The sequence below is a fragment of the Sturnus vulgaris genome, chromosome 11, assembly GCF_052056855.1.
Source record: "Sturnus vulgaris isolate bStuVul1 chromosome 11, bStuVul1.hap1, whole genome shotgun sequence".
In the NCBI taxonomy this organism is placed as follows: Eukaryota; Metazoa; Chordata; class Aves; order Passeriformes; family Sturnidae; genus Sturnus; species Sturnus vulgaris.
In genome coordinates this window covers 15,008,686-15,032,187 of record NC_142253.1, presented here as the reverse complement: position 1 = coordinate 15,032,187, position 23,502 = coordinate 15,008,686, and the positions used below count along the sequence as shown (strand labels likewise).

The following is a 23,502-nucleotide window of genomic DNA, read 5'->3' as shown; positions in this document are numbered from 1 at the left end:
GATCACTCCCATTTATTTATGGCATGAAGCAAGCAGTCCCCTGGAGGTCTGGCTAATGTTGCTGACAGGAGTAGAGCGTTCCCTCCCTTTGGAGAAAAGTCACTTTGCCATGATTCTCTCCCACAGCTGGCACACCAAACACACCTATGATTTATGGAGAGTTTGCCCAAAGCATCTCTCCCACACCACACACGTGTCATCCTCTGGAGAGGAGGGAGTGGTTTGCTGCAGGACAGGGGACACAGAAGGAGCAGCAGACGCCTCTCACCTGGTGCACCTTGCCACGGCAGGTGAAGCCATCTCCAATGCTGTGCCAGGAGCAGGAGCAGTTCCGAGTGCCAGGGCCTGTGTACTTGCAGAGCCCAAAGGGGCTGCAGCCTCCGTTGTTCTGGCAGGAAAAGCAAAAGGGTGCTTGGACGAGCTTCCCCAACCACATGAACTGCTGCCTGCAGTGGGAGCTGCAAACTCCATCCAGCCCAGTGAAAAGAAACCATCCATTCCCCTGTTTGGTGCCTTAGAATAAACCTCACCCAATTCCCAACACCAAATCATCCCATGAAATAAGACTTTCACACCTCCCTTTGGAACACAGAGTCCATGACAAAGCCCCTGATTCAGAGGGACATTTTGACATGGCAGCGATGCCTTGAGCACAGCACACTCTGAGGCTTTTGAGCACATCCCACACGAAATGGACACAAAGGAAAAAGCCCACATGCCTCCAACCCTGAGGGAATGCTGGGTGGCTGACATAATTGCAGGTGACTGCAGGAGGCAATGGAGACCAAACACACAAGGAAATCCTTCAGACCAGCTCCAACCAACCAGGCAAATGCTGATCCTGCTGTTAACTCTTGGGAGACGGGAACACTTCCAGGCTGTGGCCTTCACCTCTGGAAGGCTACATGCAAACCAAAAGCAGGCACACCGAATGCAGACATACCTGTTCACACAAGTTGATGGGGTTGCACTGGCTCACACCATCCCCACTGTAACCAGGCTGGCAGTTGCAGGCGACCTGGAGGGAGAACAGAGCCTTGGGCTCAAACTTGGACCCAATAAAGGAAACACACAAGGGCTGCCCTGGTCAGGAGGCATGTGGTGTAGCACCCATTGTGGCCTCCATGAATAACCAAGCTTGTGTCCACAGCAAATATAACCCGAGACTGCCTTCAGCAGCCAGCAAAGCCATCTGCTCTCATGGAAACAGCAATGTTTTCATGCTCTGCCAGGGAATCTTCTCTACATGGAAGGGAGAAAGCACAGTGCAGGGCACTGCAATGGACAGGACTGTCTCTAGGAGAATTACACAGCTGTAACAACCCACCCTACACACTCACCTTCTTTGGGCCTGTTTTGATGCACTCTGCGTTGGTGTGGCAGCCCCCATTGCTTTCGAGACAGAGATCAATTTCTGCAGCAAAACAATAAGGCCAAGTCATTGCTGAGGGCTGCTCAAGGCAGCTGGGAATGGATGATCCAAAGAGGTACTGGGAAAGCAACAGGGAGAGCTTTTCCACTTTCCTGGGAAAGTGTCTTGTGATAGCAAAGGAATAGAGTGCAACTGCAAGTTTGCTTCTGACACATGTGGGTCTCTGAGCTGTGACAAATCTGCCCACAGCAAATTCCAAGTCTGTCTGGGTGTACTTTAAAGAATATGAGAGGACTGGACCCCCCAGCTCCATCTTCCCCCAGGGCAGGAGACTGTGGAGAGACTGCCCTCACCCTCTGTCTCTGCCTCTCCATGACGTGCATAAGAGCAAGAAACCTTGCAGGAATCTTTTTGTTTGAGACCAAAACACTGGTGTTCTAGTCTAAAACTCCCCTTAGTGTTGATGCTGCTTCCCTGCTACCCCCAAAGGCCACCCTGAGTGCTCACCCATGCAGAGTGTCCCATCCCCAGCATAGCCTTCCTTGCACACACAGGTTCTCTCTCCTGGGGACACTTTGGTGCACACAGCATGCATGGAGCAGCCACCGTGGTCAATAGTGCAGGGATCTATTTCTGTTACCAAAAACAAGAGGAGCAGAATCAGCTCAGAGCACCTAGGAATGACCATCTGTCTTAACAAAATCACAACATCTTGTTAAAATCCCTTTGTTTCCCAATGAAACTGGTGGTTCTTTAAGGGCATGGGGCCTCATCCAGACCTGAGAGAGGTCAGTCCAAGTAAATAAGCTGAGCTTAACTAACCTCTGAATTGGAAATCTTTCCCTCACAGGATGTTCTCACTGACTGCTAATGGTTAGATGAGAAAAAATATATTTACCTGAACAATGTAAATGTTTGGGGTTTTTTTTGCTTTTTCCCCCCCTTACTCACTTTCCAGCAAGGGCAATACTGTAAAGAAATTGAAATGTCTACCAGTTTTTTTTAGGTGTTACAATTTTATCGCTTGTTTTTTCTTGGTCTGTTTGCTTTTGATATAAACAAGGTTTGTAATGTAGCTCTGGTGAAGTATCCTGAAATCCTGCCTAATTTTTGGCTCTACTGCTGCACTATTACCTGATTTTGGTATGGCCAGCAAACAGAAGAATCACAAAGTTCTAGGGAATTGAAACACCCACATTCCAAGGATTCGTGGCTAAAATTGTTATAACTTTGCCACCAATACTGTGATATTGGAACAGGTACAATCCATTCATGTGTATCAGGCAATAGAGAACTGCCCTCCTACATTTGCCTGCCTTTTCATCCCTCTCTTGCAGGCTTTAAAAACGTCAGAGGCCTCCAGAAGTGTAAAGCTCTGGACTGGAAAATATCTCTACCAAAGCATGGCAGAGCTCATGGTGGATGACTGAGAGGAAAAGGATTTGAGTGATCTTTCCTCTGGCAGCTTCCTGCCATTTATTTCACCTTGTCTTTGCTGGACACACCTGTGCAATGGGTCCCATTCCCTGTGTATCCAGCAGAGCAGAAGCAGGTAGGTAGGGAATCTGTGGAACTGTTGAGGCAGCTGAAACAAGACAGGGATAAACAATCACTGACAACACCTCCTGGTCTGCTCGGCTGGTGGGAAGCACTGTACAAATCTGGTGTATGCAAGAGATCACAGTGACCACAGGAGGGACATTCCAGGGATTCCTTTACAGCTCCAAACACTCCAGTCACACCGGCCAGGACCTGGGGTCCAGCCCAGGGCTCCCACAGTGCAGCCTCACCATAGCCAGGAGCTTCTGCAAGGTACAAGTGGGATGGCAGGATCCCTGCCTAAAACAGGAGTCGGGATAATGGGTGGAGCAGGGAGCAGAGGGAGTCATTCCAGCCCTGTTTCCTTCCTTGGCAGGGGCAGAAGGAATTGTGAATGGCTGCATGAATAAGGCCAGCCTTGGAATCTCTGCTTTCTCCCATCCACACATGCTGAAGGAACTCAGAGTGGATTTGTGCTCGGACAGACAAAATCCTTGGGGAGCCAAAGAGAGTTCCCAGAAAGGAACTGACAATTATGCATCTCTGATGAGTAGGCACCTTCTGCCAGCCCTCTGCCAAGCCTTAAGCCAGAATCACCTCTGTGTAAAACTCACACAAACACACTGCACTTACTTGGCCATTTGATGGCAAGTGTTATTGCATAAGTCAATCTTGATTCCTGCAAGAGAAAACACAAATATAATTTGGAATTTTCAGCTGGGGCCATTTCTACCTTGAGAAAAGGAGCCTGCAAACCAGGAGTGATGCTAACTCTCTTGTCCTATGTGGCAGCAGGAAAATGTCATGGGATTTATGTTTTGGCACTTTGCAAGGGAGTGAATTTGATGTTGTCTGTCTGAGCTAATGGTTCAATTTGATTTATCTGTGTGGCCTCTGCAATGGTAGGAGTGAAACAAGGACTGAAACCTTGTTAATCCAGAATACAGAGCCATTTGGTTTTGGCCCTTTTGAAGCAAAAGAAGAACTGCTTTCATGCTTGACATTTACACTAGATAGGACAGCTCTGCTTGATTTCTATTTCTAAATTCACAATAAAATAACCTTTGTGTGCACATCTTTAAATCTGAAGGTATTTAGAAGCTCAGGTTTCTCCTCACCCAAATGCTAATCAAAATCCCAAATCCATCTTCAACATGTTACTTTGACACACAATGACAGATTTATTGAAAACTGCAGACCACTGCCTGAGCTCACCTGAGTGAATGGATCTGTGAGCAGAAAAAGCAGCTCAGCAAACATATTGTGGCCTTTTGAAAATTCAAATCAAGCCCTGCCACCTCCTTAGGCAAGGAACAGGAGTCACTGGAAGCTCCCATTTCTCTCCCAGAACACAGAGCTGCTTTTGAGGTACCTCTATCCTCAGTGGAGGTAGAAGCAGGGTTAGACTTTTATTGGTTTACCAAAATAACTCCAGGGCTCGTGTAGTGGTGGGGAAGCCACAGCAAATGCAGTTTGTGTGCAGGAATGAGGAAGCAGAGTCTGAAAAGGTTTTGAGGGAATGCAGAGCACGTGTGACTGTGTGTCAGAGCTGCTCTGACAACCCAATAGCATCCCCCAGATTTCTGTGCCCCCTCACACTCACGTACTTTCTTGGCAGGTGGGGCCCGTCCACCCTGGGAAGCACTGGCAGCTCCCATCCCCCTGCAGTCCATCGTTACAAATGCCATTGTCACAGGCACATTCTGCAGGGAAATACAAACACCACTGTCAGACCAGCCTGGGCTCACCAGCAGAGTCTTGCTGCCATTTCACTGGCTGCTCTCTTCCTAATCCAACACATCAAACTGCCATCAGGAAAGATACTAAGAATATTAAAAAAAAAAAGTCACAGGAATGTCAGCTCTTGGTGTGTCACTGGCAGGAAGACATCACCTGCCTCTGCTTGCTGTAGTTTGGGCGGCAGCAGGAAGAGAAGCACAGCACAGCACATGCTTGGTTTGAGGATGAAATGGGGCCACTCCTCTGGCTGGCCACAAGTGCTCACTCCTGTCTCTCTCTCAGAGACCTGGCTGCCATCTGCCTGTCTCAGAGTCTGGGCACCTTTGTGCTCTCCCACCACCCCTCCTGAGAGCTGAGATGTGGACACTCTTCTGCCCTTGAGAGCAGCCTGGTAGAGCCAAGCTGGCACAGTGTCCTGGGTTACAATGGAGAGATGTGCCCAAAACTATGGATTCTATCACCATCTGTTAAAACCAGGTGGGGCAGTGTTCCTTCTCTTTTCCACAACTCATACTCCATCCAAAGGGATATCTCCTGTTAATGGGCCATTGAGTGCCACTGCATGACTGATAAAATCACATCATCCCATTGGGAGATGCCCCACCCAGGGGGAGGAGCCAAGCATTTCCTACCTAGATAAAAATCTGAGCTTTGGAACACCAAGGCAGCCCTTACCCACTGGATTCCAGACCTTTCAACAAGACCACTTCATCTGGACTGCTACCACCACCCTAACTAGCAGGGTGCCAGGCTGTATTCTGACTCTGTCAGTAGTTTTCTTTTGTACTATTGCATGGATTTTATTTTCTTCTCTTTTTTCCTATTAAACTGCATTTCCGACTCGGAGCCTCTCATTGGTTTTGTTTCCAAGCCGTCACCTGATTTGCAGTCGGAGCCGTATCGTCCCACTTCACACATCTCACAGGCAGTGCCGTGGAAGCCCTCCAGGCACCGGCACTCCCCGCTGCCCTGGCTGCCATCCTGGCACTCCCCATTCCCGGAGCACCACTGGCCCGGCTTCCCGGGACACATCTCGCACTGGTGGCCGTAGTAGCCGGGGCAGCACACGGACCTCTGGAAAACAGAACAAGCTGGGTGAGCCATCCTGTGCACACACACAAGGCACAGCTTCACTGGGGGAGTGCTTGATCCCCCTCTCTGTGTGACAGCCATACGTTCTGACAGCACATGGAAGGAGCAGTGGGATGGAGTGAACGCCCTGCAATGGGGTGTTCTGTTGGCCAGAGCTTCATGTGAAGGTCTGCACTGCCCTTGAGAAACACGGGCTCTTTGGGGAGTGACTGAAATACCCTGTGCCCCTCCTGCCTGTGTCCCTGCTGGGCAGAGAGAGGCTCTGCCAGGAGGTGATTTGGTTCCACAGCCTGATCTCACTGCTCTCATTTTTTTCTGCATCTACCCATGGAGGGAAGAAAATCATGAAGGGACAAAGTTGGACAGTACAGATGATGAAAAACACCATCTAATGAAGCAATGCAAAAGTGCCAAATGAGGTACAAGTTCTGACAGAAACTCTCTACATGAGTACAATGTCTAACTCCCTCTCTCCCTTTTCAATTTCCCATTCCCTCTAAACTTTCCAAGTGATGCTGCAACACCTATAAGACGTCAAATTCACACAAGTCTTTCTTTTACCATTTTCTTTTTAAGTGTTTTCTTCCAGCAACCCATTTTCACAAAACTGGTAGGGGCCATAACACACACAACATGAGGTGTGAGACCTTCTGCTCCTCCCTCTGGTTCAGCTCCAGTGAGTCATCAGTTATTTGGGAAGGCACAGGCACAAGCAGAATGCCATCATTCCTGCCTCATTTCCTTAGGAAACCAGACTGCAAACATTCAACTCCTTCTCTTCCTCTGCAGGACAAAACCCAGAGCAACAATATCGAGGCAGCAGATCTCAATCCATCACTGTGCAGATATTTCTGCAGATCTTTTGTTGTTCCAGTGCCCTTCATCTCCAGGATGGAGAGTGATTCCAGACAACCCCAGTCTCAGCTATGCAAAGGCACAAACAGCCAGGATTTCAGCACAGCCTTCACTTCCATGGCTGTGCTTCTGACACCCATCTTGATTTTGCCAAAATGAATCAGAGGCAAATGTTTTTCTCACCAGGGAGACTTTTGCACAGGTGAAATGGCAGCCTTCTATTCTTTCCCCTGCAGAGCGCAAGCCACATTTAAGAAGATTCTTGCTTCCAGGGGGTTCCTGAGGAAATAATCGACATAGACACAGATAGGAGATATTACAATATTTAGACAGTGTACATTTTGGTGCATATGGTAGAGTTCTTGCTTTGTATCTGACAGAAATAGCCCTAAAAATCTGAACTATCCAGAGCTGAGACCAATGAGGCTTCTTTGGATGTGAGGTCACCACACAAAGTCTATTTTTTATCTGCCAAACCCATGGTACACGTTAGTCTGAATACTGAGAAAAAAGAATTGAGAACTTTTGGGCACAGAGTAAAGCAGAGAGGCTTAAGAGGCCAGATGTAAGTGCTAGGCAATTCACAGCCAGCATGGAAATGAAATGCTTATTTTCCTCTCTGGAAATGTTTGTCACTCACTCACACACAAGCTGCAGGCACAACCAGCCCATCTGTGTGAACAAATCAATGGTCTAGGCAGGAAAATTGCTACAGCCACCCCTAAATTGGCTTCCCTTGATGATAATGCCAAAGGAGTCAGAGATAAAATTTAAAAAAAGACATCTCTTCTTCCCTGTTAAGTGGGAAAACTAAAAGGCTCCTGAAATTCAGGCAAATCCTGGTGCCAGCAGCTCTGGGTGGAGCTTCATGATTCATGTACATGTTTTTTCCTGTATAACCCTCCCTTGATTTCTGCTTTTTCTTGCAAACCTTGGCAATGGATTAGCCCCAGAGGTCTCAATACCACTTTTTTTTTTCAGGTATCAAGATGACACCTATAGAGCAATAAAAGGACCTCAAAGCATTATCTGCAAACAGTCTGTGAGCTGTCACATGAATCCAAGACTCACCATAAGAACTGATCCAGAAGGACACTTGATCCCCTTCTCACACCTGCCACACCTTGACTAGAGCAGAGAGAACAGGAAAAGTCACAAATGTGCTCTCTACCCACATCACACTGATCTTGAATTACAAATGCTGCTCTACAGTGTGCTGGTTGGGACAAAGATGTTCTAATCTCTGTGGCTCAAAACACCAAAAGAAGAGATCATATGCTACAGCTTTCCTAAGTCTCAGGGATTTTTGTAGCCTTGGTTCCTTCCCACAAGGCTGCAATACTTTTTTTTCTGATCTGTAGCAGGCAGACTTACCTCAGTCTGACACTGCAATCTTCACGTTTAGTGGCTCAATTGCCATGAGCCACAGGGTACATGCAAGCTGGACTTTTGGCCATGACTCCCAGGCAAACCAGGGAGCATTTTCTAAGGGAGCTTGTGGTCGTGGCATGCAAAAATTGAGCTGGATTTTCCTTCCACAGCTGAGTTTCTGGGAGCCCCTGCACTAGCCAGCCCCATGGCTGGTACTGTGAGGGAGGCTCAGCAGGGAACTGAACGTGATCTGCACAAGAGCTGCTGTAGATGTACAGAATCTCCAGGTAGGAGATTTCATGAGGCTCATCTGGGCTTACACCACAAGCTCCTGTCTTGTCCATGAGGACAGCCAAGGCAGGTTATTACCCTCAGCTTGGCTCAGCAGCTGGAGGAGCCCTGTGAAATGGTGTCAGCTCCTTGGTCAGCACCATTACCTTCACTACAGTGGTGGTGTTGGCAGTGCAGCGATTCTTCTGCACCTGGAGCACCTGGGACACCCCAATCAGGATGCCATTCTTCGTCTCAAAGGATCTTCCATCCAAAGGAATATTATTGGCAAACTTCTGCAAAGCAGGAGATAAAAGCTGAGACAATAACCTTCACCTCCTATTGCACGGATTGCTTGGCAGCTCCAAGACAGTCCCAGCAGTAAACTTGTGAGGGTGTGCAAAAGGGAAATGGGAGTATTGAGTCACCAGCCTTAGGAAGTGACAGGTCAAGCCAGAGCCTCAGATGGAAGAGCAGTCTGCTCCCTTACCTGAGTACTGTTTTGGTAAAACATCAGCCAGTAGGAGAGCCCTAACATGCTCTCCTTATGGACTCCACTTCTCAAGTCTGCAGGCAAGAGCTTCTCTCCCAATACAATGTGGTACTGCACTGTTTCATTGTCCTAAAGCCACAAAAATACAAATGTTTGGAGTCTTTTGACTTCCTAGACTACAATTCAGTAGAATGGCATAAGAAAAGTTCCTAAGCACCTCTAATGGCTAATTAAGCACACAGAGCCTAGTAACTCTCTGTCACACATGACTGATCACACTTGATGATTCTGATATTTGATGAACCCATTAATGTTTTTTGGAACCTTTCAGAAGTCTGAAAATTGCCACAGCCAGCCAGGAAGCAGAACATGTTGTGCCATCTATCCACATATTAATTTTCTCTGCACTTGGGGTCCAATTATTCTTTTCAGATCCCACTGCAACACCCCTGGAAATCCTCTCATTTCTCTGCCACGTTTCTCCCAGCTTTTAGCATCAGATATTCATCTCCTCTGCATGCTGAAATCCACCGAGCTTGTTTGCTATTTGCCAGTGTACGTGTCCCTGCACCCACCACAACACACATTCAAACTGCAAGCAAGCAGTGAGCTCACCAGCTGGGTCACATTGGCACCACGGCAGTACTCCTCAATGGAATTATTTCCAGGAACAAAAATTGTGTATTTTTCAGAGGACTCAACTTTCCCGATCAGCTGGTACTCCTAAAAAATGTCCAAACAATAACATTAGCAATTACACTTGTACTCACTAAAACCCAAACCACACATGAGATCAATTATAAAGGCAAGAGGAAATGCTTGATATACAACTTCTACTCAGCCACACACATCTGATTGCTTGCTCCTTGTCCTGGCTGACATAAGAGCAGCTTCCCAGCTGTGAAAAAGCCTTCCTTCCCTTTCTTCTGGTTTTGTCTGCCTTGTATAGGGATGAGAGCACCTGCAGTAGACAGGTCATCTTCCACTGTAACACATGCCAGTGCTCTAGAGATCTAACTGTAATTGTTAACCCTTTGGCTTCTCCTAGAAGATCCCTCATGTAGGACACACACATCTGCCTTTCTTTCCAGGCAGTCCAAATTTAGGTCCCCCAGTGCAGGGTAAGGTGGGCATTTGCTCAAGAGACAGTTCTGACAGTGCCAGCTGTGCTCACCTCCACTGCTTACCTCTAGCAACTCCCTGAAGATGCTGAACGAGGCCACTGTGCTGAGCTGCTCCTGCAGACCAGGAGGGCTCGGTGGGACATCTCCTGGGGATGGCAACAAAACCTGGGGAAGAAACAGGTTCAGAGCAAGGCTGAGCAAGGGGCTGGGGGGAATCTCGCAGAGTCCTGCCCTGCTCGCAAGGAAGGCAATTAAAATGCTTCATTTTCCACAGCCCTGCAAGAGCCTGAACTCTTCTACCAGCCAAGAGAAGGGGAATTCTCCTCCCACTGGTCCTGGAGACAAATGTTTTAAACACTGAACACTGCTGCACAGGAAACATCTGTCAGGACCTTGTGATAACCTCATCTATTTTGCCTTTATATCCCTTCCTAACCATCCAGACGTGTTCCTCCTTGGCCCTATCACAGAGGCTGCTGCACAAAGCTGCTGCTACAACTGCAGCATTTCCCAGTGCCACAAGTACTGCCATACCTTACTGAGGACATGGATGATGCCATTGCTGGCAGGGATGTCACTGACAACTATGCTGGCATTCTGGATCGTCAATACCTGCACAAGAACCAGAGGGAGAAGCAAAAGGATTAGGAAGTGCCAAGCAAGTTCCAAACAAATACGTTGCTCATTCAAGGCTGCACATGGTTAATCTGGGTACAGTTTTTGAAAGATGCCTGCATTTGAGGGCACTGGTGTCCCACCCAGGCTCCCCACTGGCTACAGCAGCCCCTCAGCAGTCAAATTTGAGATTGGTACATGAGCCTTATGTAAGAAACCCTTACACCACTCGTGGTGTTTATCTGCCATCTGGTCTGTGGGTTGAGAGTGGGTAATTCTGGCCCATCAAGCTTTTTGAGCTTTTCAGCAGTGAAGACACCTTCAAGGAAGTGGGCTCTGAGGGGAACAAAATCAGATAAAGAAAAGATTAGGGAACTGTTGGTAATGACAGGGAGATAAGACCACACCACCCAACATTCACATCTCTCACAGGAAGTAATTTAGCACGTGGAGAGAACAATGGAGAGAATTGTTCTGATGCCATCTGACTGGGAAAATCTCTCTGCAAATACATGAAAAATAAACCCACTTCCCATGGTCTGTGGTCTGTTATGTTTTAAATGCCTACTTAATTTTTGCCTGCCAGATATTTAAATGTGCTTCTATATTTATCTCAAGATATCCCCTTATTGGCCATGCACAAGAAAAAAATCCATTTCATGGCTCTGTTGCTGTTGTTTGGCCCAGTAAAGCAAAGGCAGGAGGCTCCTTGTACCTGACTAAAAACGGCAGCGTGTAAGGGGTCAGCCAGAAATCTTTGTCAGCATTGCTCAAGTTCTTGATAGCTGCCTCTGATGGCACCAGGACAGTGACATTGGCTCCCTCTGGGATGCTGAAGAGAGATTTCTGTCGTCCAAAGCACAAAAATGATCAAATAAGACACACCAGTGCCACATCCACAGTGCAAAATACACCCCACAGCCACCACACTGTGACAGTCACACGGCAGGGACGTGGAAGCACAGCAGGTGCTCAGCAGCACAGGGGGATCTCCTGGGCATGGCAGGCCATGAATGCCACAGGTGGTTTAGCCAGAACAGCTGACACCTGATTGCCAAGGGAAACCCTGCTGCTTTAAACTCTACTTTCCCAATTCACTTTTCCTTCAAACACATTCAGTCATTCCACAAATCCTTTTTGAAACCCCAATATCAGTCCTGGGGGAGGCACTGAGATAACTGATGGAAAAAGCAACTTTGTATGCAGCAGATCAGGTGAGCTAAAGCTCAAGTCAGAGGCTGTCCATCATAGTGTGCTTCCACAGATTTGATGCAGTCTGTGGAGAATCTCTTTTATTCCCACACCAGAGGCAGGGAAGCAGCAGAGAAAAGGAGCAAAACATGCAGTCTAATGTGCCAAAGGATGTTCTTCTGAAAAACTGTAATAATGCTACCCCTTCTTTCCCTTCTGTGCTGTTTTGATGGCCAGCAGTTACAGATGGTACAACCATGAAAATTAAATTAAAAAATTAAACACAGCCCCAGCTTCCTCTTGTGAGAGCAGCAAAGCCCCCAAGCCACACTCATGACCCTCATTCTACAGCAAACTCCACAGCTTTTCTACATGCCTGCTCTGTAACCTTTTCAACTTTGCTTTGTTTTGTTTTCTCTAGAGAAAAAGATAAATGGAGTTGCTTGTCCTCTGACAGACTCATTCACACTTCTACAGAACTTCTTCACTTACCCGTGTGGGTGTCCTATGGTTTCTCTTACCTTAACCCAGTTGTAGAAGCCTACAAAGTGGGAATTCCTGGCCAGCTCCTTTCAAATAGAAACAACAGAAGAGTTATCTCTGCTGAGCACAGGGTACAGGGCTGGGGGACTCAGGGTGGGGGAGAGGATCTCTTTGAAATATCAAATCTGGCAACAATGACTTTGACATTCTTCTCACTTCACAACCATTACAGGCACCATGTATTGTGAGGAGAGATGGGCACTTCTAAAACCAAACTTCAGCCATTAAAAAATATATTTCCAAATAAACAAACTATTTTCTACTCATCTGCAATGAGTTCATGTGTATCAGGGACAAGTGGGCCTGACAGCTCTGACCTGAAAAACTTTCCAAACAACAAAGGAAAGATGATTTATTGCACAGGACAGGTGCTCCCTGCACAGGGGTGAAGCAGCTTAGAAATTATGCTTTTACTGGCAGTAATTAGTCTTGGCATCACTTCTGTCCCTGTGGTCTTGGAGTACACTTGGGCTTCAGGCTGATGCTGGTAGAAGGAGTCAACTAAGGTAACAGGGAAAAGTGAAGAGAGAGCAAAGCCAGATCTCTCCAGTCTCCAAAAGGCCTCAGACATTTGCTTTTCACTAACTTTAAGAATGTCTCCATAGCACGTCATGCCATCCCCAGCGTAGCCTTCAGAGCAAACACAGGATCTCTCTCCCCCACCTAGGGGTACACACGTAGCCTGCAAATACAAGGAAAGGAAGAAGAAATGAGAGAGCAAACACAGGTTATGTAGTGTTACACCTATCTCAGAACTGAATTCTGGCCTTCCAAGGTCTGGGCTGCAGTAGCACACACAAACACCTTCCACCTGCTGCCCTTGTGGTGGCACTGAGAGTTGCCCTCATGCAGCTCAGCCTAGGTGATTGCTTTGGTTGTGTGAACCCACAAAAATCAGAGGATCCATCTTTGGAGCACATCAGTGCAGGCCAGTAAGATGAGATAACATAAACATTTGCAATTGTCTCCATGCCATGGCTGCAGCAAAGCCTGTCAGTGAGCAGGGGAGCCTCCCCTGCCATAGCAGGAGAGCTCTTAACTACTCACCAGGTCATGGCAGCCACCATTGTCCATGAGGCACGGGTTGATGGCATCACAGCTGTGGCCATCACCAGCATAACCCCTCTTGCAGACACACTTGCTCTGCAAGAGAGAGACATTTCAGTTTTACAGACTTACCTGAGCATCCTCATTTACTATCCAAAAATGTCTAAGGTAGCAAAACTTCTCCTTAGTTTATTTCCCCAAGTTTTCTTCCTGGTCCCTCAAGACCTGGAAATGTGGGGCTGTTTCCTTAGCAGAGCATCCCCCTCTGTCACAGCACACAAGCTGCCTGGTTACTCAAGCACATTGATCCCTTGCACTGCTTGGCTGTGGGGGGTCACTTGAAGATGATGGTTTCCTCCTTTATTGCCAGGTTTTTAGGGACTGACACAGGCTTTGTGAATGGCAGAAAGAGGAGTTAATTTCAAATCTTCCTGCTTTCAAGATATCTTGGAGCACTTGCACATCTCACCTCACTGAAATCTGCCCAAGCTTTTGTGCCTTTTTTCAGCACACAGTGCAATGCTCCCCATGCTCAGTGGGGAGGAGCAGCACCCTGAGGAGTCTCCTCTCTGTGCTCCTTCCTCCCACCTCAGCGTGCCCTGCCCTTGGCCCAGCTCCCTGCACGGACTGTCTGAACAGCAGCACATGCTCCTCAGTGCTGTGGTCTGGGGACAGGGGGATGCAGACACTGGTGCCTTCGATGGAGCTGTGTCACAGAGTGTGGTCCTGCCCCTCTGCTGCACCCTGCCAGAGTCGAGCAGCAGCCCTGAGCACAACACACCACCTCCCGTCCAAATACACTGGGATGCTGCAGCTGCTGTTTCTGCCAGCGGACATGCAAGCTTGGCTGCTGGCCAGCCCAATTTTTACCTCTGGCAATCCAAGGCCAGCTCAGAGCAGCTGAGGGAGTGTTAATTCTGTTAATTCTGGCAGCAGGCTGCCCAGTTTGCTCATACCTGTCCTGGCCCGGTGTAAATGCAGTCAGCATTGAGGTGGCAGCCCCCTCTGCTCTCCAGCATGCAGTTGTCTATGGGCACACAGCCCTTGCCATCCCCAGTCCAGCCCACGTTGCACTGGCAGGTGGCAGTGCCAGGGCCTGTGCTGGTGCACAGGGCCTTCAGGAGGAGAGAAAGAGAAGGAATTACACCCAGCAGAAGGGAGACAGTGCAATGAAAACACAGCAGCAAATCTCCTTCCTCACACTGTGGAGAATTTCTGACTGACCAACTCTGATTCCAGAACTGGGCACATAAACATCTTCTCCAGAAAAGTCAAAGAAAACTTCATAATAAAGTGATTCTGGAGACATTTTGTGTTTTCAGAGAGGTAGACACTTGTGTCTAAGGTGGCTCAGAACTCACAAGGCATTCATTATCATCATGTAAAGCTCTTTCCATTACACAGTTTAGTGAAGATCCTCCTGAAGAGGAGGATCACAATCTCCTGCCTGGAGGTCTGGGATGGAATCAATTATAGATGGCAGAAAAGGAAAAGGCCTACTTTGTACCCAGTACCATCCTATTCTCTTGTATCTGGCCCAATGTCTTCCTCTGACTGAAGGATCTAATTTATGGTGAGGTTTGACCATTTGGCAGTAATTTCCAACATGAAGCACCACAGTCTTTAACCATGGATAAAAATGTAGTGTGGATGGTTACTGGGAATATGAGCTGGATCTCACAGTTAAGCTACAGAGAAAGTAACATATTAGAAGACCTTGAGGGGAATATCATTGCAAATCAAAAATGATCTGTACAGCTAATCTGTGTGGCTGATAAAGCATCTGGTGTGAACCAGCCAAACTATCCTTGGAGTGTCACATTTTGGCAAGAACCCAAATGATTGACATCTTTACAATGACTGTGCCAAGGCACTTGTTATTCCATCTCATCTGACAGACAGAAAAATTAGCACACAAAATGTGTAACAGTCCCAGGAGTCCTGGATCCCTTTCTGATTGAGAGGAGCTGCCTCTCCACGCTTCACAGTCTGAGCCCACTTACATTCTGTGAACAACCTCCCCGTTCTGGCTGACTGCACAGGTCAATGGGCTGGCAGGAAAACCCATCCCCTTCGTATCCATCCATGCAGATGCACCTTAAAAATATAAACACAGAAGGGACACAGGTAGAGCAGTCCCTCGAGCAAGCAAGATTTATTGCTAGCAGGTTGGCTGGGTTACTCAAGCCATCCTGAGCAGCAGCAGGTCCACACACACACAGGGCTGTGCAGTGAGCCCCTGACGAGCCAGAGACTGACCTTGCTGTGTCATTGAGGCTGCAGACAGCGTGCTGGTGACAGTACTGGGACAGCCCACTCGGGCCACAGTTCTTGGATGTCCTGTCACAGAATTTCCCAGTGTAGCCTTCCTTGCAGGACCAGGACTGACACACCCCCCCACTGCCAGGCCTGTTGTCACAGACCCCATGGACACAGCCACAATCTGTCAAGGACATGCAGTAAGATCAGTAAGTGCAAAAGGTCCAGAATCCACCACAGTTGTAGATTCCCAACTTTCCTTCACAATCTCTTGTGACACCAAATAATCATTCCATTATTTTTTTTGACAGAGGGATGCTTGCTTAGAGACATCCATCACAAATCAAGCCTGGCCAGGGAACAGATCCTGCAACTGTCTGGGTCCATGTTTTCTACAGGCTGTAAGAATAGACTCAAGTTTAGGCTATCAAGCTCAAGGTCATTGCCAACTATCTTTTGTTTCCTAACAGGAGAGATCGAAATTAGGTTGATGTTTCCAAAACATCACCACTGTCATATCAAACATGTTTTCTCCACTGTTGTTTGAAGGGATGCACATTTTTGTCACTTCTTTCATGCTGGTCTTGCCAGAAGGGAATCAAATATACATGAATTTGCACCATTATCCTTGTTCTAAATTTTCCTTCAGTCTCTTCATCAGAGTTACCAACCTTCATCACAGTTCTCGCCGTGCTTGTTTGGGTCTGCACAGATGTGGCAGGCTGTGCCTTTGAAACCTTCAAAGCAGTGACAGTTGCCATTCCCTTGAATGCCATCACTGCACTGGAAGGAAAACAAGAAAAAACCCAAAGTGGTTGAAACTCAGAGAAATGAATTCATTGAGTTTTTTGAGGTATCAGAGTGCACTGATATCATCAAAGGCACTTTGATACTCACAGTAACAAACAGGACTTTGAAGAGTGGTCATAATAAAACAAATCCCACACAGCCAGAGCTGTGCCCAGCAGCCATGACCTAATTCACACTAAATATATTCCATTCTCCCTGGTCTTCTGTTACCCCCTCTGTGGGCTTATCTCAAACTACACTCTCCAACCACACTGATGCACCTGCTCATTGCAATGCAGAAGATTTCTCCACACTTACATTTCCCCGGCCATAGCATGGAGTGGAAAATCCCCCTGGGCATGGCAAGCAGTCTGGACCAAAGAACCCTTTGCAGCATCCAGGTTTCTGGAAAAAAAAAAAAAAAAAAAAAAAAAAAAGCGAAATTGGTAAAGACTTGACTTAATAAGAATTTCCTAGAGTATTCCTGTGCTCATAATTCTCAAATTCTGATCTTTGTCTCTGCCATGGAGGGAAACAGAATGTTGTATTTAGCATCTGTGTTTCTTAGGAACTCCTGCACTTAAATTATTTATCAACAATGACCCTCTTCCTGCTCACAGCCAATTCTTCTCAGAACAAACCATTATATTCTGCTTGTTCTGTGACTTCAACACACAAGATGCATGTTTTTAATGAATTTTTACTTCTTTAGGAGTGCTGGTCCACACACTCTTGCTTTATGCTTGCCCAGGACTACATTCCTGTGGAGGGCTGTAGCAGTCCTGGATTGCAGGCCTTGTCATGACTGATCAAAGGAAGAGCAATCATAATATAAACAATCAGCAGTATTTAATGAAGCACCCACAAATCATTCCATAGAGTTGGCACAGTGAGAGCTCAGGAGCTGCAGACAAACATGAGGTCCATAAATTCACTAAGAGAGACTTTCCCCAACCATTGACAGTGGTTCATAAACAGGATGCAATCATTTCACAGCTTACAGCACTTTCCCTGTGCTCAGCTTCCTCTGGGAGAAATGCTCAAGCTGGGACACTCCAGTTGACACTGCACTATCGTGGCTTCCTGCAGCTAGGCTGGTCACAACAGGGATGCCTTATTTAATTTCATTTATTTATTGCACCCAGGTTTAACTGAGCTGCCTTCTAACATTTGCAGTAGGTTGGTACCCTGTGTTCTCTGGGGCAAAGGAAAAGCAGGCAGCTCGTTCATGTGATGGTGCTGGGGACAGCCTTCCTTTTGCTGCCATCCAGCCCTCTCACTCAGGGCTGTTTTGGTGGATGAGGAGAGGCAGAGCCGAGCTCCTTTCAGGGGAATGTGTTCCTCCATCACACTCACCGTGATGGTTTGATTGCAGTACCTGGCGCACCCCTTCTTCAGGACGTTCAGGCCTTGTGGGTCATGGATGTAAACACATTCCTTTGGGTAGAGTGTTGGTTCCTGCACAAGCAAAACAAGCCATTAGCACTGTAACCTTCCCTCTTTTTTTTTTTTTTTTTTTTTTTCTGCAGAGAGCAGCTGTGCCTCTCTGTGAGCTGGGGAAGGTCACTGAGGAGCCAAGGTGAGCAGCACACAGCTGTGGCAGGATGAACCAAGGCACACAGTGACCTCCTCTTGCTCCCAAGAGACCACAAGCCTGAGCCAAGGTGCTGCCCTTTAGTTGTAATAATAGTATTTGTGATAAGGGAGAGAGCAAGCACGGGGGGAGGAAGGGAGGGAGAGGAGACAAGAGGGAGATAAGAGCAGCAGGGAGGAGAAATAGAGGGCAAGAAAGGGGAGGAAAGATATAGGAGAGGAGAGAGGGGAGAAGAGAGGGAGAGTGGGGCACAGAAAGAGTAAGGAGAGAATGAGAGAGTGAGGGAGGGAAGGAAAAAGATGAAGGTGAGATGAAGAGAGGAAGGCATAGGAGAAAGGACTGCAAATAACATTGGAACAATGCTCAGTGACCTGTCTCAGAGCTGGGCACTGATAGAATTGGGCTCCATGTAATCCTGGCTGATTGCCAGCCTCAATTAGAGAGGAAAATGAGCATTTGCAGATCTCTGCTTCAGGCATCCATGCTGAGACAGCATTAGCAAGTTCTCCTGAAAGTCAGACCTCTCAGAGGACACCCAAGAGTTTAAGGGTGGTGAGCACATCCCTGGCTTTCACAAACAACATCTTGGGTCTGGCCTTCACACTGCCATTTCCTGGAACTTGCTGTTCTGCTAAGCTCAGCACGGGATAACTCAAACAGCAGCACTCCTCCTTCCTCCACCTTCAGCTAGCTCTGCCCATCTCTGAATCAGCAGGGAACAAACTGTTTCTCTGCAGAGCAGGAAGGTTGCTGTGATTCTCTGGCTGTCATGAAGGCAGAGGCAGTACTGGATAATACTTGTGAAAAAAGGTTTGCCTCTGAGACTCTGGAGGAGATGGTAAACCCTGCATGTGAGCAGGAAAGCTCTGCCTGAGGCAGAGCAGGAGTGCTAAAAGCTGCAAGTCTGCAATTTCATTTAGACCAGAATTTCTCACCATGCTCCACATTGATTCAGCAAGCAGACTCCAGAACAAGAGAGTGCACAGAGCAGTTAGTGGGCAGCAGCCTGGGAGCACAAAGCTTGGATACATCCATATACATCCTCTGACAAGCCTCTCTACTGGCTGCCTTTCCTGCTCCCTATTTATTTGAAAGTGGCTTGAGTTAGAAACTGTCAGTGTGTCTGTTTGTCGTTAGGCAAAGAAATTACAGAAATAACTACAAATATTTACCATTTCCTTGCTGCCAGGTGGGCAAATGCTGTTGTTGAGGGCCTCACAATCCACACAAGAGCCCTGGTAAGAAAAGAAGAGGCAAAAATGTAATCTTCTCCAAGGAACCCCTTCCCCATGCCAAGAATGCTACAGAGCTACTGTTCCCAGTACATATATCCAAAACCTCACAACATGCGTCTGAAATGTTTAACTGCTCTCAGTTTCTACACTCTGAAATGCACCGAGTTTATCACTTAAATAAAGATTCTCATGTGTCTCAAGGAGATGCTTGCACCTGCCTGAAGCTGGGGTCTGTCTGCACTCTCTGAGTTTGACTGCCACTAAACAGCCTGCCAGGCTGGGAAACACGTTGGGCATCCAAGCAGCAAGACTCACTGAACCAGCAAGTCATGTGGACACCCTGGCCCCTTGGGATTCACTGTGTCTCTCCACAACTCTTGCTACTCAGAGCCTCATCTCTCCTCAGTAACCTACCACTGATCAAACTGGGGAGAAATTAACCAAGCACCTCAATGAGGGTGTGTGAAACAGGTAATGTGAGAATACTGCACAGCATTTGTGGGTCCTGCTACTGAATTCCTGCTGCCTGTCCAGGCTACAGGACACCAGTGCTGACAGGTGGGAACACAGCACTGTCACCGAGTTAGCAACTCTACTAGGAAGAAGAGCATATAAAGGAAAAGGCAAACGTACTTTGGAATCAAAGGTAGGATGGGTGCATGTAAAGAGCAACAACCTACAAGGAACATTTGCTGATTAGCAGGAAAGCAGTGCCAAGAACAAGCAGAGGAAACACTGACAGTGCTGCCAAAGTTCACACCAGGGGAGCTCTCAGACAGACCACATTTCCCAAATGCAGTTTACACAGCCTGCTTTTGGCTCTCCAGGTGAGTGTGGCGTGCACAGCAAGCACCAGCTGTGCTTGAGCATGAGAATGGGAGAAGCTGACTTACCATCACAATTTTATGTTGCTCTTCATTGCATCTGTGAGGCAAAATGGGAACGATTGAAGGAGGGATGAAGATGCCATCCAAAGTATGAATAATACCATTCGAAGCCACAATGTCTCTCATGTTTAAGGGGATCCCCGATTCATCCATCAGAATTCTTCCCTGATGCAGAAACACAATTTTAGCCCATTAGGATCAATTACATAAAGCCAATGTGGGAAACAGATGGTTCACAACATCAAGAGCAACCACACAAAGGGTCAAGCCTCTTAGTGGAGTCACAGATTGGATAACAAATAAACTAATTCAATGATCTCATTTAAGTCTAGTTTTTTAAGCAGAGGAGGAAGCAGAGATTGGCTGAAACCACATTGTTCAGAACCAGGAGCCTACATTCTCCTAACAGAGAAGGGTTTGCCCTAAAGGGTTTTCATTCACACTCACATCTGCACTAATGTTGATGGTAAGTATCTGGTTAGCCATTGTAACGATGTGAGGCATCATTATCAGCTGCTCTACAGTCACCTGAAATAAAACACAAGGGGATGGTACCATGAAAAAGCAGGATCATTTCAGTGCAGCTTACAGAACCCTTCCATGATTCCTGCCACTTGAAAAACTACTCAAGGGGATTTAACATTTACGTTTCATGAAATACCTTAAAAACAAACAATGGATCAAAGGGTAATCCAGGGCTTTGTGTGAACTGTTTGCAGAACCACAAACACAGCAGTGCTGGTGTGTTTCCTTGTGTGCTGGTTCTCATTCCTTGTTTAGGTAACTGTCCAGCACAGCTAAAATCAAGTCGTCTCTTACGAATACAGCTGCAAGTCGGGTCAGACTAATAATGTTTTTTTCTAGGACATATTCAATAAACAATGAAAGTTCAGCCAGAAGCACAATAGAGAACATATTTTGACTGAAAAAAATAAGCTTTAAGGCAGAAAAAAATGTAAACTGCATCTTGTGTACTCAGAAACTTAATGATTTGAGTGAAGAGTTCTGAGAATCAGGACAGTTGTTGTTTTTGTGTCCTGCAGCAAACTCTACTGGACAATATTTTCATTGTAAAGGCCGTCCAACTAGGGAGCACCAGCACTCCAGAAAACTCAAGAGTTTCTTGATGGGGACCACAGCTGTCCCTTTTGGCCACTCCTTTCATGGCCAACATTTTGCCTCATCAGATCCTGAGTCACATTTCTGCTCCTCCAGGGGAAGTCCAAGAAGCAGCAGCTGAAGTCGTCAACACTGTGACCTCTATGCCAGACAAAAGAGGTGACAAGGTGTTGGTCTGAGGGAGGTTTGGGGTTAGAGCTGCCTGCCTTACCGCTGCTGAGGTGTAGATGTGATGTTTCACCAGTTCCTGAAGCTTATTTATGCCCTAAGGAAAGAAGAGAACATGAGAATTAGATACTCCTTCAATGCTCAGGACTAAGAGGAGGCAACTGCGTTTTCTTCTAATCAGTGATTGACCATGCCAGTGCTATGGCAGTGAATTCACTGGGAGAATAAATTTCCTCATTTTCCCCTGCCCAAAGCTGGGGTGAGGAATGAAAGTCAAACACCAGATTTCAGCAATCTGGCTGACCATATTTCTCACTGCAAGTTCCATCAGCACCCACTTCTCTCCTAGAGCTTTACAGAAACAGAGACATGGTTTAGCCACCCCCAGGAAAAACAGCTTTCAGCAATGACCAGACCCATTGCACAAAGTCATTCCAGGACAGCCCAGTGCAACTCAGCCAGCTCAGGATGCCTCACAGTATTATGGGCTCTCACCTCTGTGAAAAGATAAATGAGCCTTCCATCTCTCAGCCTGTCCACAGCATCATTGCTGGGCACAAACACAGTGAAGGGGCCTGGTCCATCCAGTATTGCAGGCAGGCCACAGTTCTGCAAAAACAACAGAAGATTTCATCATGGATCTAACGTGGGTTACTGAGGGGGTCCAGCAGGAAGTGAGAGGAAATATAAAACAACTCACTAAAGGCAGAGCTGTTGTAAAGCAAAATGTGCAAGAGGCAACTGGACACCAGGGACAGGTGTGTGATATAACAGAAGTGTAAGTGCCACAAAACCACAGCTGGGACAATGGAGGCACTGGTGGGAATGCAGCAAATGTGAGCAAGGGGGTCCTGGGCTAATGCTGCCTGCATGCTTTAAACACACACAGAGACTCAGCTGTGGTCAAGGACTAAACATGCTTTGGAGAACAACTCTCCAGGGACAAGGGGAAGGGGATGTGGGGAGGAATGATGAGAAAGAGGCATGTACCCTTACTGCTTGTGCCAGATCCCCTATAGATGTGAAAACTCCAATCTTTTCCATTACATTTGCTTAGGTAAAATAAGAAAATTAAAAAAAAAAAAAAAGACAGAGAATAAAACATCCAGAAAGAAAGCCAAACCACTGAGATGTATTTAAATGTTATTCAAATTTCCCCCAAATCAGCAGCAGGCTTTGTACAGCAGCAATACCTGTACAGCTTCCTGGGCACACACAGACCTGCTTACCTCCAGTATAGTTTCAAATCTGCTGAAGATCTCCATTGAAGCAAGGATCTCACCAATTGTTTTCTGCAAGAAGATACAAAGATGGAAAACATGGCTGGGGCTGAAGCCAGGTCTGAGCACATACTGGAATGCCCAGCTTGTGGTTTGCATGCAAAGATTGACAGGAGATCATCATCCTCAAAGAGATGGGCACAATCTAATGATTATTTCTTTTAATTTAACATAACATGCAGACAACTTTTTGATTAGAATTTCAAAATGCACTACAGACCAATTAAAGAAAATCTTCATTTGATTTTTCTGTGAAAAATGCTTTTCAATACTTGTTCTGTAAGATACATATTCTGTAAGATACAGCTGAAGAGGAGCTCATTTGCTATTATTTTGTTCATGAAAGTAGAATTCTCTTCTCATCCAAATATTGTAAAAGCATCATTGCCAGATTTTTATCTGGCTTATGCAGTACTATTAGCTACTTTGAAAGGTGTTTTAATAATACCTAACAGGCCTTATCAGAGCTGAAAACAAAATAAATAGCCTTTTCTCTTCTTAAAAAGCCTCACTGTATTGGTAGATTAATGACAAAAATTGCTTTTTAAAAAAATGTTTATTCTGCTGTCCCATAAAAGAGAAGAAATACGAATGCTTCTGTACCTGTGAGTTCCTGAGGTTGTCAGTGCTGGTTTTTTTCCTGAGGCTGTTGACAATATGTATGATGCCATTGGCTGCTGGGACATTTGATTGCAAGATGTTGTACAGCTCCCCTGGCAAGTCTTGATACCGGAAAGATTTGATGTATGTCTGAGTAATGACAATGACAATAACAATGTATTTCCTTGTGGAACCTCTGTCTCACCATGATACAGCTATAAATCAGTCCTTGTGGGTCAGCAAGGGGAAGGCACAGCCAGAGTTACTCTTGAAAAAGTAAATGTAAGGGATGGCCTGGATGCAAGACAAGCACCCTACC

General features: G+C 46.7%; 1 protein-coding gene across 1 annotated transcript in view; it reads right to left on the bottom strand.

Annotated features, from left to right (window-relative positions):
* The window catches only part of STAB1 (stabilin 1), a 52,519-nt gene that overhangs the window by 11,346 nt on the left and 17,671 nt on the right, over positions 1-23,502 (bottom strand). The window contains exons 14-46 of the mRNA XM_014869563.2: positions 23,187-23,333; positions 22,533-22,595; positions 21,799-21,912; positions 21,347-21,400; positions 20,464-20,544; positions 20,023-20,181; positions 19,067-19,129; positions 17,657-17,758; positions 16,619-16,705; positions 16,183-16,294; positions 15,512-15,695; positions 15,256-15,349; positions 14,209-14,367; positions 13,253-13,348; positions 12,792-12,887; positions 12,184-12,231; positions 11,187-11,317; positions 10,696-10,807; positions 10,391-10,468; positions 9,920-10,021; positions 9,348-9,455; positions 8,730-8,861; positions 8,407-8,535; positions 7,670-7,726; positions 6,782-6,877; positions 5,530-5,725; positions 4,519-4,614; positions 3,545-3,590; positions 2,878-2,957; positions 1,880-2,005; positions 1,341-1,414; positions 944-1,018; positions 269-388 (exon numbers count right to left, since the gene is read on the bottom strand). Coding sequence (XP_014725049.2) covers positions 269-388; positions 944-1,018; positions 1,341-1,414; positions 1,880-2,005; positions 2,878-2,957; positions 3,545-3,590; positions 4,519-4,614; positions 5,530-5,725; positions 6,782-6,877; positions 7,670-7,726; positions 8,407-8,535; positions 8,730-8,861; positions 9,348-9,455; positions 9,920-10,021; positions 10,391-10,468; positions 10,696-10,807; positions 11,187-11,317; positions 12,184-12,231; positions 12,792-12,887; positions 13,253-13,348; positions 14,209-14,367; positions 15,256-15,349; positions 15,512-15,695; positions 16,183-16,294; positions 16,619-16,705; positions 17,657-17,758; positions 19,067-19,129; positions 20,023-20,181; positions 20,464-20,544; positions 21,347-21,400; positions 21,799-21,912; positions 22,533-22,595; positions 23,187-23,333 — 3,417 coding nt within the window. The remainder of the gene's footprint in view (positions 1-268; positions 389-943; positions 1,019-1,340; positions 1,415-1,879; positions 2,006-2,877; positions 2,958-3,544; positions 3,591-4,518; positions 4,615-5,529; positions 5,726-6,781; positions 6,878-7,669; positions 7,727-8,406; positions 8,536-8,729; positions 8,862-9,347; positions 9,456-9,919; positions 10,022-10,390; positions 10,469-10,695; positions 10,808-11,186; positions 11,318-12,183; positions 12,232-12,791; positions 12,888-13,252; positions 13,349-14,208; positions 14,368-15,255; positions 15,350-15,511; positions 15,696-16,182; positions 16,295-16,618; positions 16,706-17,656; positions 17,759-19,066; positions 19,130-20,022; positions 20,182-20,463; positions 20,545-21,346; positions 21,401-21,798; positions 21,913-22,532; positions 22,596-23,186; positions 23,334-23,502) is intronic.